At 57.5% G+C, this 15,400-nt stretch overlaps 1 protein-coding gene across 3 annotated transcripts in view; it reads right to left on the reverse strand.

The window, feature by feature from the left end:
- KCNH2 (potassium voltage-gated channel subfamily H member 2) overlaps nt 1-15,400 on the reverse strand; it is a 52,239-nt gene that overhangs the window by 21,804 nt on the left and 15,035 nt on the right. For all 3 annotated transcript variants that reach the window (XM_088147733.1, XM_088147732.1, XM_088147734.1), the window contains exon 3: nt 1,558-1,722. In XM_088147733.1, the coding sequence (XP_088003859.1) occupies nt 1,558-1,722 (165 nt within the window). The remainder of the gene's footprint in view (nt 1-1,557; nt 1,723-15,400) is intronic.

The following is a 15,400-nucleotide window of genomic DNA, read 5'->3' on the forward strand; positions in this document are numbered from 1 at the left end:
GCCTGGCGGAAACCGCCCACCCCCGGCAGCCTCCCTCCTCGGGCTCTCGGCCAAGCGTGGGAGCAACCTGACCCAAGGGGACCCCAGAGTGCCCTGCAGGGACCAGCCCCCCTAGGGCCCCCCACTGGAAACAGCCCCAACAGCCTGTCACTGAAAGCCGCAAGGCTCTTCTCTCGCCCTTTCTGGCCGCCCCCCGCCCCCAGCAATCAGCATCTCTTCGGAGGTGAAAGGGCTTCTCCCCCGCATTTTGCAGCTCCATGGGAGGCAGCCAGCACCCTGTGGTCTGGGAGAAGGAGGGACAGGGGCCCAGAGACTTTCTCTTGAGGAGAAAGCTCTTCCCGGCGTTGGGCCACTTACACGTTTCTTGCATTAAAGCGTTTTAAGATCTCGAGCGCCTGGCCAGGAGCACGCTGGGCGTACGGTTGCCCTCTGTGGTTGCTAATGGGCATTTGGGCCTTTCCCCACCCCTGGGGCAGCACTTCACCCGTCCTTGGTCCCCACTGCCGATCCCCATCTGGCCTGTTCTGTCCCCGGTGGGCTGTCCTGACGGGTGGGGGCGCAGCTGGGGCAGACAAGAGGCGACTGACTCTCTCCCCTGGCTTTGCAGCCGCCCCCCTTCAGCAGATCAGTAGGCAAGTGCAGTGGGGTGAGGAGTCAGGCGTCCCTAGCCCGGGTGGCGTCAGTCCCACAAGGTAGACCAGACCAGGAATCCGGTCCACAGGAAGGCTAAGTCTGCTTGCTGCTTATACCCACGTGAATTAGGGAGGCATCAGTAAGCCACTTGTGTACGCTTGAATGCTGTACGTTCTGCTGGTTTTGGACTCGAGATATGTTTCCCCCTCACCGCTTTGGTAGCAGGTCTCACCTAGCTCCCTCAAGTTGCCTGCCTTCCTCTCTACGGGCGGTCTGCCTCCTCCCACTCATTTGGGCCTACCCCAGGTTAAAATAATACGATTTTTAAAAAAATACATACGGGAGGACACCAGGACAGAAACAGCCTCTGAGAGGAGGGAGGCTGACCCTGCCCGGAGAGCCAACCAGCTATAGCCTGCAGAGCCTGACCGCTGCTGGGCAGCCAGGCTCTTCCTTCGCGGGGTGGGGAGGGGAAGCAAGTGGAACTGGCACCTGCAGGGGCACTGGCAGGTGAGCCACAGGAACCCAGTTCAATCTCTGATTATTCCCCGGACTCTGCAGGGAGCAGCCGTAGGCCAGATCATCTGCAGACAAAGGTCCTGCTGAAGCTATTAGGAGTTCTGCTCAGACTGACCTGTGCTAGCGTGACCTCTTTCCTTCCTCTCCCTAAACGTGGGACTCCGCTCTCCCCTTCCCACCTGCCCCAAAGTAAAATGGCAATAAAAAAAAAAGAACTGTCTCTTTTGAAGACCAGCCAGATGTACAGACGAGCCTTCAAAAGAAACTTCCCAGGACAGAGCAGCTGCCCTGAAGCTGGGCGAGGGAAACCCTGGCGACGGTGCCCTGTCCTGGTGCCCCCAGCTCCACTGGAAGTGGGGTGTATGAGTGTCCAGGCCTCCCCTGCAGACAGAGGCCATCTCCTACCTGTGGGCAACCAGGCGGCAGGCGAAACCCAGTGGTTGGTGTTCTTGGCGGAGCTGGTCAGCACAGCCCGGTCCATCACCACCTCGAAGTTGAGGATGAACATGATCACGGTGCCGTCCTCATTCTTCACTGGGACAACATCCACCAGGCACAGGAAACAGCTGCCTGGGGGGGTAGAAGAGGAGAGGGCCTCGTTTTCTCTCCCCATGCTGGGAAGGGGGGGGGAGTAGGAATGGAGGCAGTGGGGGGGCAAGACAGCCTCCTCCCCATTTGACCGTCCCTGTTCACTGCTGGCAAGGACACCCACCAGGTCCAAGGAGAGGTTGGCCCCCTGCCTTCCTCCTGCTTCCAGCCATCCCCAGAGGTCACTCGAAAGGGTCCCTCCCCGGAAGCCCCGGTGCTGCTGACCTGGAGATGCCACCTGCTGCCAACTGGCCGGCAGGCTGCTCTGGCCTGGCGTAGAATTCCTGCGGGCAAGGTTCTTCTCATCCCACCCTCTGGCTCCACAGGTGGACAACGTAATGAACGACAAGCCCCAAACTTGTGAACAAAACCCAAGGGAGGAGATGGTTGCAGCCCCCTGCCTAGCTGGACCCCCTCGCGGACAAACCCTCTGCCGTTTCTTTCTCCCCGGGAACTCGGCGAGGACCCCCTTTGAAGTGGAGGGCAAGGGAGGGGGCCAGTGGAGGAACACCGGGCCCCACCTTTCCCGGAAGCTCCCTTCAGCCCTCCATTTGGAAAGGGCGAAAGAAGAAGGGGGGGGCTGGGGGGATGCCGTCAGAGGAGGCCCAAAGAATCACTGAGGAGGCTGCCCCCCTCGGCGCGCTGCTTGCCAGATGTGGCCAGCAATGGGATTTGCGGTTCCAAATCACCAGCACTCCTTCAGCCCGCTGGCGTGGCCAACCTGGCAGCGAAAGCAGGAAGCCCAGAAAACGCTCAGAGCAACCCTGGGCTCTCGTGGCGACAAGGTGAGAGAAGCAGGAGGGGCAGCGCTGGGCAATCCATGGGGGATGGCCTCCACGTAGCTTAGGGGGAGTCTGGTGCTCCCCACGCTCTCCCCCCAAGAGGGAAGCTGCGCCCCATCACTGGCATAAAGCAGAGTGCTGGGGGCTCCGCCTGCCGCAACGGCACAGAACGGGAGCGCCCCCCTGGGTGGAAAGCCCAGACTGAGTTTCCGGGGGGGAGGCAGTGGCCTCTGGGGAAAGGCCGGGGGGGGGCCCGGTTGCGCAGCAGAGAGCACTACTGCTGTGGGGAGGGAGCCACAACCAGCAGCAGGAGAAGCCAGTTGCCCCCTGGACCTGCAAAGCAGTGAGGAGCACGCTGGGGAAGGGGAAGGAAAGGCTCCCAGCGCAGCCCCAACAGCCCCCAGGCACAGGCTTCGCGTCCTGCTCCCAAGATCAGACCCGACGTGGGCGCCACGTGTTCCTCCTGTGCTGCCCCCGGAATTCCCCAGAGGGGCCAAAGTCCTCCTGTCGGAGGGAGCAGCAGAGCCCCCCAAGCCCCGGGATGGCCAGCCGGCACAGTCATCTGAATGCCAGGAGGAGCCCGGCTGGAGCAGTCCCTGGGCTCCTCTGCCCTCGCAGCCAGCCATCATCTCCCACCCTAAACAGCCCCCCACGCAGACCCCTCCTTCCCGGATGCAGCTCCATTGGGGGACATACACTCCACTTCCCTCTCCCCCACAAGAGAACCGAGCATCCACTCATCCAAGCTCTGTTCTTACTTTCTAAATGTTAAGTCCCTAGTCCTCAGGGCTCTGGCTGAAGTCAGAGCCAGGTCCTCCCGCAGCTTTGCACCCATGGAACAGCCAGAAGAAAGGCTCCGACCCACAGCCCTTGGGCCCAGCTCCCCTCCTCCCCCTTTCTGGCCTCTCCCTACCATGCAGCAGTCTGAGTGGGGCTCCCTACAAGAGCCCTCAGGAACAGGGTACTTCTGAGCACGAGCAGAGTCCCAACCGCAGAGGCAGCACCTGCTTGCCTGCCTGCCTGGAGTTCAGAGACGACATTCAGCGTGGAGCAAGGCATCAGCCTTCACCCCGGCACGGCTTCCTCCCAGCCAGTCCCACGGGGTCTCCCTGGCCCCTCTCTGGATTGGGTCCCCGGGGCTTCTGCCTGCCAAAAGGAGGCTGGGCACAGCCGGCAGGCAGCCTCCGGGCAGAGGGCAGAACCCGGCTTGCCCAGGACTAGACCAGCCCTTCGGGTCCAGACCCTCTCCCGCAAGGCTGCCCTCCGGCCACCCAGACCGCGACCTGAGCTGGAGGCGGGCGGCCCGACGCAGGAGGGAGAGGTGGCTGGGGAACTTGGCACAGGAGCCCCTGGCAAGTGGGGATTTTATTCCCAAATAAGGTTGTGGGCAGCTGCCATTGCCGCCACAACACCATGGCAACAGGCAAAAGCAGGAGGGAGGCAGCCCGACCCGGAGGAGGAGGGAGGTCAGGCAGTGGTGGCGGCGGCAGCGGCGGCGGCGGCAGCAAAGCTTTGAGCCGGAGCGCCCCTCCGCGGGCTGGGAGCTGCCCCATGTCCAGAGGGAGCCCGCCCGCTCTGTCCCAGCAGCGGCGCTTAGGCAGAGCCAGGGCCGCAAGCCGAGACTCGCCTCCAAGCCCAAGGCCGGCCCCGGGAGGGCAGGGGGCGTTCCTGAGGAGCATCTCCTGGTCCAGCCAAGTGGCGCATCCCTTGCTCCGGCCCACACCCCAACCGCTTCGTAACTCGCCCTGGAGTTCTGCCGGGCCTCGGCGTCAGGCTCTTGGTCAGTGTTCCCAGCTGCCCTTTGCCCCCCTTTGTAAGGCCTCTGCGCCACCCCCGCCCTCCGCGGGGTCTCCGGGATCCCCGGAAGGGGCTCCAGGCTGGCCCCAGGAAGCTCGTTTGGGACTCTCGGGCGGAATCGGCCTGGCCCCGCCGGACACGCGGACTCCTTCGTGGGAGCCAGGGGCCCCCGGCCGTCCCTCCTTCGCCTGGGTGGCCACTGAGGCCCCTTCGGACCCAGCTCCTCTTTGGGGAGGAGGTCAGGCAAAGGAGGGGCGGAGGAGCTCTGCCCTCTCCCCAACACCGCTTACTTTCCCGTAATCCTTTCCTAGAAGCAGAATCTCTCAACAATAAGGGAACCAGCAATCAAGAAATACGCCACAGACTCGCACTTGGTAGAGGAGCCATGAAGCCCTTGGAAAAGATACTCAGACGCCATGATGAGTCTATACCTACAGGGACTGGAGCCGGGCAGACCATGATCTTCCCTGTGACACTCTATGGATGCAAATGTTGTACTCTGAAGAAAGAACACGGAGATCTTTGAACTCTGCGGCCGGAGAAGACTCTTGAGAATACCACGGATCACAAAAGAAATGAATCCAGAGGTCTCACTTGAGGCATGAATGGCCATAGCTGTGGTCGTATTTTGGACACGTTATGCAAAGACCCATCTCTCTTCATCTTTCCCAGTCCATAATGCTGGGGGAAGTGGAAGGAAAGAGAAGAGGGTGACCAGCAAGAAATGAACCTGAGATACCTAAAAGGCCAGGTTAAATGAAGACCGATTGTCTTGGAGAAAGTCTATCTACATGGTCACTGAAGGCTGACACTGATTGATGACACATAATCAATTAATCGATCGAGTTCCGCAGCAACCCTTTGTGTTTTACTCTTTTTAATGCAATTTCGGCAGTTCATAGCTCCTTGCTCCTTGGTGATTACTCCCATGACCTTTACCTGTTCCTTCTCATTCCTGCCCCTTCATGGATCACTGCCTTGTCGTGGCGAAGGGCCTTGCGTAACTCAGTGAAGCCATGAGCTATACCGTGCAGGGCCACCCAAGACGGACAGGTCATGACAGAGAGTTCGGACAGAATGTGGTCCACTGGAGAAGGAAATGGCAACCCACTCCGGTATCCTTGCCAAGAAAACCCCATGGACAATGTCAAAAGGCTAAAAGATATGACGCCGGAAGACGAGCCCCTCAGGTCGGAAGGTGTCCAATATGCTACTGGGGAAGAGCGGAGGGCAATTCCAAGCAGCTCCAGAAAGAGTGAAGCGGCTGGGCCAAAGCCGAAAGGACGTTCAGCTGTGGATGTATCTGGAAGCGAAAAGAAGGTCCGATGCTGTAAAGAACAATATTGTATAGGTACCTGGAATGTAAGATCTATGAACCAAGGCAAGCTGGATGTGGTCAAACATGAGATGACAAGATTGAACGTCGACATCTTGGGAATCAGCGAACTGAAATGGACGGGAATGGGTGAATTTAATTCGGGTGACCATTATATCTACTACTGTGGGCAAGAAACCCTTAGAAGAAATGGAGTTGCACTCATAGTGAATAAGAGAGTGGGAAAGGCAGTAATGGGGTACAACCTCAAAAACGACAGAATGAGCTCAGTGCGAATCCAAGGCAAACCATTCAACATCACAGTCATCCAAGTCTATGCCCCAACCACTGATGCCGAAGAAGCTGAAGTTGACCGCTTCTATGAAGACCTACAACACCTTCTAGAACTAGCACCAAAAAAAGATGTCCTTTTCATCATAGGGGATTGGAATGCTAAAGCAGGAAGTCAAGGAGTAATCGGAATAACAGGCAAATTTGGCCTTGGAGTACAAAATGAAGCAGGGCAAAGGCTAATAGAGTTCTGTCAAGAGAACAAGCTAGTCACAGCAAACACTCTTTTCCAACAACACAAGAGACGACTCTACACATGGACATCACCAGATGGTCAATACCGAAACCAGATTGATTACATACTTTGCAGCCAAAGATGGAGAAGCTCTATACAGACAGCAAAAACAAGACCAGGAGCTGACTGTGGCTCAGATCATGAGCTTCTTACTGCAAAATTTAGGCTTAAATTGAAGAATGTAGGGAAAACCACTAGACCACTCAGGTATGACTTAGACCATATTCCTTGTGAGTACACAGTGAAGGTGATGAATAGATTTAGAGGATTAGATTTGGTAGACAGAGTGCCTGAAGAACTATGGACGGAGGTCCGTAACATTGTACAGGAGGCAGCAACTAAAACCATCCCAAGGAAAAAGAAATGCAAGAAAGCAAAATGGCTGTCTGAGGAGGGCTTACAAATAGCTGTGGAAAGAAGGAATGCGAAAAGCAAGGGTGAAAGGGAAAGATATAAGCAACTGAATGCAGATTTCCAGAGAATAGCAAGGAGAGATAAGAAGGCCTTCTTAAATGAACAATGCAAAGAAATCGAGGAAAACAATAGAATGGGGAAGACTAGAGATCTCTTCAAGAAAATTGGAGATATCAAAGGAACGTTTAGTGCAAAGATGGACATGATAAAGGACAAAAAAGGCAGGGACCTAACAGAAGCAGAAGAGATTAAGAAGAGGTGGCAAGAATACACAGAAGAACTATACAAGAAAGATCTTAATGTCCCTGATGTCCATGTGGTGTGGTCACGGACCTTGAGCCAGACATCCTAGAGAGTGAAGTCAAGTGGGCCTTAGGAAGCATTGCTAACAACAAAGCTAGTGGAGATGACAGTATTCCAGCTGAGTTATTTAAAAAACTAAACAATGATGGTGTTAAAGTGCTGCACTCAATATGCCAGCAAGTTTGGAAAACGCAACAGTGGCCACGGGATTGGAAAAGGTCAGTTTACGTTCCAATTCCAAAGAAGGGCAATGCCAAAGAATGCTCAAACTACCGCACAATTGCACTCATTTCACATGCTAGCAAGGTTATGCTCAAAATCCTACAAGCTAGGCTTCAGCAGTACGTGAACCGAGAACTACCGGATGTACAAGCTGGGTTTCGAAGAGGCAGAAGCACTAGAGATCAAATCGCCAACATTCGCTGGATCATGGAGAAAGCACGAGAGTTCCAGAAAAACATCTACTTCTGCTTCATTGACTATGCAAAAGCCTTCGATTGTGTGGATCACAACAAACTCTGGCAAATTCTTAAAGAGATGGGGGTACCAGACCACCTTACCTGTCTCCTGAGAAATCTGTATGCGGGCCAAGAAGCAACAGTTAGAACCGGTCACGGAACAACCGATTGGTTCAAAATAGGGAAAGGTGTACGACAAGGCTGTATACTGTCACCCTGCTGATTTAACCTATATGCAGAGTGCATCATGAGAAATGCCAGGCTGGAAGAATCACAAGCCGGAATTAAGATTGCAGGGAGAATCATCAACAACCTCAGATATGCGGACGATACCACCCTAATGGCAGAAAGCGAAGAAGAACTAAAGAGCCTCTTGATGAGGGTGAAAGAGGAGAGTGCGAAAGCTGGCTTGAAACTCAACATTAAAAAAACTAAGATCATGGCATCTGGACCCATCAATTCCTGGCAAATAGAAGGGGTAGAAATGGAAGCAGTAACAGACTTCATTTATTTGGGCTCCAAGATCACCACAGACGGAGACTGCAGCCATGAAATTAAAAGACGCTTGCTCCTTGGGAGGAAAGCCATGGCAAGCCTAGATAGCATATTAAAAAGCAGAGACGTCACCTTGCCGACAAAGATCCGCATAGTCAAAGCTATGGTTTTTCCAGTAGTAATGTATGGCTGTGAGAGCTGGACCATAAAGAAGGCTGAGCGCCGAAGAATTGATGCCTTTGAACTGTGGTGCTGGAGAAGACTCTTAAGAGTCCCCTGGACTGCTAGGAGGTCAAACCAGTCAATCTTAAAGGAAATCAACCCTGATTGCTCATTGGAAGGACTGATAATGAAGCTCAAGCTCAGATACTTTGGTAACCTAATGCGAAGAGAGGACTCTTTGGAAAAGACCTTGATGCTGGGAAAGATGGAAGGCAAAAGGAGAAGAGGACGGCAGAGGATGAGATGGTTAGATAGCATCACTGAAGCAATGAGCATGAAACTGAGCAAACTCAGGGAGGCAGTGAAGGACAGGAAGGCCTGGCGCAATATGGTTCATGGGGTCACGAAGAGTCGGACACGACTTAACGACTAAACCACAACAACAATCTCATTCCTGGCCCACAGCGGTCTCCTAAACTACCCCTTTTCTCACTGGAATAGGCTCCCTCTGACCCGAGGATGTGTGTCCATGGGATCCTGCCTGGCGCATCTCTGCGCGTGTTGAAAATGGCCCTCCTGAGATGCAGCGGGCGTGGCAACTATGGTCTCCTTCAGGAGCATCTTGAAGCGACGTGGTCACCTCCTCCCCCTCTGCAACCAGCTCATCCCTGGTGGTTAGGATCCGGCCCTGGGCAGCCAATCTCTTCTTCAGCCTTCTGGAGAAGGAAACGGTCAGCGACAGCACGGAGGAATCCTGGTGAGGCTGCCGTTCCGGCTGAGCTGGCTTGGCAGCTGATGCGCGAGCAGTCAAAGCCCCCCATTATTACGATTCCTCTCCTCCTGAGCGACTGGTCCAGAAGGCTGGTGCCACGGTGGGTGTCACGGCTTCCTGCTCTTTCCTCTTGGGGAAGTGCTGCCCGCAGTAGCACCCCTGCAGGCTTCTCCCGGGGACGCCCCCTTCCCATCCGGAATGCTGCAGGGGAGCGGGGCAGCACCCACCCAGCAGGGAGGCCGAGGCTGGGGCCAGCTTCCAGAAACTCACCGGAAGGAATTTTGCCCAGAAGGGCTGGCTCGGCCTTGCCCCACGTCTGGAGGGCAGCCGGCAGGGACTGCTGCTCAACGCCCCTCCCAGCAGGCTTAAATCTGTGAAACTGCCAAGCGGCCATGCCTAAAACCAGGGCCGTGGAGGCTCCCCGTGTCACGTGGGTTTGACCCCCAGGCTCTTCCCCAGCCTTCCTTCCTGCCTGCTGGCCAGGAAGACTGACCAGGTCGCCCCAGAGAGGCACGCAGTGAGGAGAGGAAGGGGAGGCAATGCACACCTGCTCAGGCGCACTCCACCAGACCCCCAGGCCTCTGGCGAGCCAAAGAGACTGGCTGAACATGGCAGAAGGGTGCTTGCAGGGCCCCCTACTCTTGGCCGCAGCCAGATCTTCTCTAAGTGGACACCCTGGACTACAACTCACGTCATCCCCAGAGGGCAGAAGGCTCCTGCCTGGGGCGGGCAGTCCCAACAACCCCTCCTCCTGACACAGTGTAAATTCTGGGCAGCAGGTGGCGCACTTACCCCGCAGCACCAGGCTGAGGAGGGAGGGGGTGAGCTTGGCCGCGGCCCCAAGCAGGCGCGACTCACGGGGTGCCAGGCTGTGGCCGAAAGATTGGAGGACTAGCTCCTTCAGCGGTTATGCCAGGCACGCGCTCTGGAAGGGCAGCTCTCGTGGAGGGCCCAAGCTGGGTCCGGTGCCTTGGGGGTGGCAAAGGAGGCGCAAAGGGCCCTGCTGCCCTCCATCCTGACACCCCTTGCAAGCCCTACGGGAGCCAACCTACTGCCCAGAGCTGCTGTCGTGCAGGTCCTGCTCCCTGGAGACCTTCCAGCAGCGGCACACCCGGCCCGTGCCCTGGCCGCATGTCCCTTCCCCACGTGCTGCTTGGCTTCGGGGAGCCAACCTCGACCTCCCAGCCTCTAGAATGGGAGGGTCAGGTATGGAAAGGCCAGAATCTCCCAAGCCCCTCCTGGATTGCAACGCCCGCCGGTCACGAGGCAGCTCTGTTCCCACTGCAGAGACTGGCGGAGAAGCAGGTGACTCAGGCGGCTCAAGCAAGCCAGCCAAACCACACAAGCAAGGAAAACTGCATGCCTCTTCACCTCCCCGAACACCAAGCCTGCGGTTACTCTGGCCTGGCCAGATACCTGAACCACAATGTGGCCTGCAGAAATTCATGAGCTCCTCGGAAGTGGAAAACAGACCTGGGATCCCTCCCAGAGGCCAACCCGGGAGCTGGTGGAGCAGGATCACCGGCTAGCTGGACTTGCTGAGCGGCACACTCCACACACGCCCAATGACATCCCTGCCCTTGTAACTGCTGGTCACGCTCCTGGGTCGCACTCTGGCACGAAAAGCGGTAACGAATCGTGGAGGAGGAGAGGAAAGGAAGACAGAGAGGCGATCCTCGGAGGGAGGAGAAAAGGTTAGGGAACAGACGCCACCTCGAATCGAAGCAGGGCATGGGTGAGAGGGCGGAGGGGGTGAGGCTCTGTCTGTCCTGCAGACCACCTCTGGTGATGGGGAAGGGGCAGGGCAAACGCAATCCTGCTTCAAGTCCTCCTCTGGGGGCCGTGAGAGCGCTGGGTGGTACCCCATCCTCCCCATTTCTGCAGCTGCTTTCAGAGCTGCTCCTCCCCCACTTGCCTGTGGATACCCGACAGGAGGGTGGGGTGGTTCACCCCCCCATCCCCCCGGGTAGGCTGCTGTTTAGGTTTCGTTTTTCATTACATGCTAGGTTGACCTGGGGTAGCACCAGCTGCACCCCCTCATGCCCAGGCCACCCTATCAGGAAGGAAGCGCAGGCTCTCCGCCCCCACCCTCACTTGGCCTAGACCTGCCCTCCAGCTCCGGGGTCCCTGCCAAGGTGGGTGCAAATGCTCTGCAGGAGGAGGAGGAGGAGGAGGAGGAGGAGGAGGAGGAGGAGGAGGGAGCCTCTGCAGCAGCACGGCCAGCCCCGCTCTCCGTACCCAGAGACAGGGCCAGCCGCTGCCCCGCCCAGTTGGGAGGTGCCCGGAGAGAGCCCTTCCCAAGGGCAACGATGGCCCCGCCGTGCTGCCCTCAAGCCTGCAGAGGATGGCATTTGCAGAGTTCACGCGAGGTGAAGGTCAGGACTAGCCCAGCCAAGTCTCCTTTGCACCTCTGGGGCCACGGATGGGCCCTTCCCAAGAGCTGCATCGCAGCCGGGCAGGGGAAGCGCTCCCCCACTTGGGGCAGCTGCCACCTTCCAGCCTTGGCACAGTCTCCTTCTCAACTCTTAATTAGCCCCTCTGCCAACGCACTAAGCGGAGCTGCCGAGGCTGGTTCTATTTCGGAGGCAAGAGAGGGCTTTATTCTTATTTTAAAACAAACCCAGATTTCACGGGGAAAGGAAAGGTCAGCGCTTTGCCTCTCCTTTGTTACTGGCATTTCTCCCCCCAGTTTAACAGGACCAATTTTAAAGCGAGGCCTTCCTTTTGGGGCTCTGTTCGCCTTGTGCCACTGCGAATGGCGGGGGCTCTCCTGAAGAAGGACCCCCCCTTCTGGCCGCAGCAGCAAAAAGGATCTGGCCCAGTTGTCTTGCACGTGCCCCGCCCCCTCCCTCCCAATGGTGGCAGTATCTCTCACAAGTTAATGGGCCGTTTCCCCCCCCTCCCCCATCTGCAGAAGCTGACAAGCTGCGCAAAGGGAAGGAGGACGTCTGGCTCGGCAGATGCAGGTGGTTTTCTGTCAGAGAAAAGATCGCAGCTTATGCCCACCCCACCCCCCGCTACTCCACATGGCACAGCGCCCGCTCTGCAGCCTGCTACTGTCAGCTAGTCAGAGGAGGACGGGCCCGGGGGCAGCAAGGAGAGTCAGAATGCGGAGGAGGGCCTGGCCAGCTGTCCCAAGTGGGCAAAAACTCACTGACCACCCGCTGGTGGGGGACTGGAGCAGCCTGGCTCCAGAGCCACACGGAGGAGCCGTGGAGGAGGGCACCCATGGGGGCACTGGCTGTGGCAGCAGCCAGGTCACAAGGGCCAGAGTGACCAGCTAGGCAGGATCCCTGCTTTGGGGTCACCCTTCCCGGACAGCTTTGTCTGGGACCAGGCTCACAGGCTCTGGAAAAGAACCCCCCCCACTCCCCATTGCTGCAATGGACCAGTCAGGCCTCTGAGCGCATCTGGATGGGATCATGGTGGTCTCAGCCAGAAGAGGTGAACCATCTCAGGGGCCAGACTGGTCCTCCGCGAGATTCGCCAGGCTCAGCCCAGGTTTAATTTTAAAAGCCTCTGAACACGCCAAGATCAACAATGTCCCAATCCCCACCCTTATTCCCAGATGCCCTTTGGAAGACGGGCAGCCAAGGTAGCTGAGTGGCCTAGGCATGCTTTCTCTCAAAGAGAGAATGGCCAGTATGTGCAGAGGAGGATCAGCTGATTTGATACACGGGTGTCTTATTTACAGGCAATTAATTTAGAGAGCAATTCAATTACAGGTAGTTCTCGAGTTACGACGGTAACTGGGACCAGACTTTCCATCGCTAAGCAATGCGGTCATAAAGTACGATGTCATATGACCGCACTGCTTAGTGATGGCAATCCCAGCACTTCCCACTGCTGTTGTTAACTGAATCCTACTGGCTGTTAGGCGAGGACCCACCCAAAATCCAAGCCATTCCTGGCTTGGACCCTCCCAGCCTCAAGCCTCGGTAAGGTAAAGGACTGCCTCCTCTTCAACTCCCCCCACCTGCCTATCTTCCCCCCATCTCTGCCCTTTTGGCTGCCTTGCACTCCGCTGCCTCTGCCAGCCTTGCTGCCTGCGCTCTGCTGGCCTTGCCACGCTGCTGGAACACATTTGGAGAATGGAGCAAGCAGGCTCAGGAAGAAGGCCTGGCGCGGCCAGCAGCTGCCTCACATAGGCCCAGGAAGGGCGTGCTTTGTCAGCAGCCAGAAGAAGACGGCGAAGGTCAGGTGGTGGCAGCAGGATGGCAGAGCCAGTGAGTGCAGGGTGGCAGGGCCAGCAGAGGCAGTGAGCACAGGGCAACAGGACAGTAGGACCAGCAAGGTCAGAATGGTAAGGCTGGCAGGACCAGAAGAGTGCAGAGTGGTGGGGGCGGCACATTGTGGCACTGGGGTGGCTGGCTGGGTGCCAGGCTTGAGGTGGCACTATTCAGCAGTGGCAACACTGGGGCTGAAGTAGAGGCCCAGGGATGGTGGCGGCCAGCTGAGACTGCCGAAGACCCCAGGCCTCTACTTCAGCCCTGGCACCACTGCTGAGGATTGCCACTGTGCAGGGTGGCCAAAAATGCAGAGATGGGAGGGAGACAAGTGGGTAAGGGGAGCTGAAGCACCCCTGTGGTTGTAAGTGCAGGCAGGCTGCCAAGTACCCGAATTTTGATCACATGACTGCTGGGGCACTGCAATGGCCATAATTTCTGGGAACCGGGCATAAGTACCATTTATTCAGCGCTGTCGTAACTTCAAACTGTCACTGAACAAATGGTCATAACTCCGGGACTACCTGTAGCATACATTTTCCTGACTGGACTGTGACTTTCGGCATGTACATATGCACACTTTCATATATAGTTGCAAACACAATATATTGGGACAGGGGGAATCTCCATGATTGGTTTCGCTTGTACTGGGGAACCCGAGACCACCACGGTGTGGAAGCTGGGCAGTGCACTGGCTTAGGCGGGAATTACGAATTCTTTTTGTCCCTTTTCCTTTGGGGGAAATTCAGAGTCTTCTGCTGAGATACATGCAGCCCCTCACCCCTGTGAGTGTAATCCCCCTTTCCAGACGCAGAGGATGGCCTTTCTAGAGAGCTTTGGGTCTCGACAGCTGCAAGCCTGGGCATCTGCCAGGGGTGGGGGGGGGAGGGAGAGCGACAAAACCGTACCTTTTTTATTTGCATGTGGAGCACAAAAGGGCAGAGCCTGCATTGTGATGCCACAACACACATTTCATCATTTGGCACCACCATGGTTAGGAACTGGACAAAACGGTGGGCAACCATTCTGCTCCTGGAGTGCGAGGAGCTAAGAAGGAACCCGGATGTGCCATCCAGGCATGCTCAACTCCATCCAGGCCTGGGCAGATCCGGGGGGATGGCAGACCCTAGGGCACTGGCGTGGTGGGCTTTGGGGCAAGACCAGTTGTGGGGAGAAAGCAGGCCTGCCCCTTTTGTGCTCTACGGCCTGCAGGAGGCCAGCAGCTGCTGGGGGCCCCTCTGGAGCTGCCTCCCTCCGTTCGGGCCTCAGAGGAAAGGATCGGACTGCTCCTCATGCGTTTTGCATGGCAACACGGTATGGGGGGGCGGGGGTGAGTAAGAGGTCACGTGCCTGTCTGGGGAGGGACGCGCGATGGGCAAGGGTTTCCCTGCCCGCCCCGGCAGTCTTGCTCAGCACACAAAGGGAGGCAGCGCTCCTGCCGCGGTGGAGGCTGCTTTGTTTACCCGCTGGCTGGAGCTGGGCTGAGGCGAGGAAATGGCCCTGGAGAGAAAAGCCACCTGGCATGGATGGCCCCAGGGTGGGAGGGGCGAGCGTCCGGCCCCCAGCCCAGAAGGGAAGTGGCAAGGAGACGCAGCGCTGGCCTGGACGCGTGGGGTGGGGGCCTTGATCCACCACCGGAGGGCGGGCGCCTGCCCAGACAGAGGGAAAGACAACCCCCCCGCCCACCCCAGCCTCCCCACAGCACTGCCAAGCGCAGCGCCTGGGTTCCTACGCTGCGTCCTCCAAGGGCCTGCTTACCGCCACCCCCGAAACACAACTGCCCAGCCCACAGGCTGGCGGCTCCACCCTCAGGGCAGATGAGAGGCTATGCGCAGATAGAGAGCCCGTTACGGTTACCAGGATCCTCCTGATTCACGAAAGGATCGGCCGCTGGCTCCTGACCCAGAGTCCTTGCCACCCCAGCCCCTTCCCAGCTGAGAGAACCAGCACGGACACAGGAGCAGGAGGCTGAAGACCCCCTTGGGAGCTGGCAGGCCCCACTGCAGCCCCCCTGCCCCCCAAGCCAGCCCCAGAGTTGTTGTTTAGCAAGAGGGACTGAAGCACCGAAGGGCTTTCCAGAGCATCTGACCAGCAGGGAGAGGGCCAAACACTCCCCCACCCGCACGTCTCATCAGCGGGCTGCAACTGTCACATTGGGGCAGGTTTGCGGCGGGGCCTGACCCACCCTCAGATTCTTGCCACCTGAGCTGAGAGGATGGGGAAGCAGAAGGGACCCTTCTCTTGACCAGACATTACCAGGGCACAGCAAGAGTGTCCTCAGTGGGCAGAGAAAACGCAGTTCAAGGACACGCAGCTCCAAAACCTCTGCGGGCCACTTTGTTGGGGATTC

Source organism: Python bivittatus, unplaced genomic scaffold (genome assembly GCF_059951505.1).
Source record: "Python bivittatus isolate LINGU-HERP-01145 unplaced genomic scaffold, Pbiv_v1 ctg000600_np1212, whole genome shotgun sequence".
Classification (NCBI taxonomy): domain Eukaryota; kingdom Metazoa; phylum Chordata; class Lepidosauria; order Squamata; family Pythonidae; genus Python; species Python bivittatus.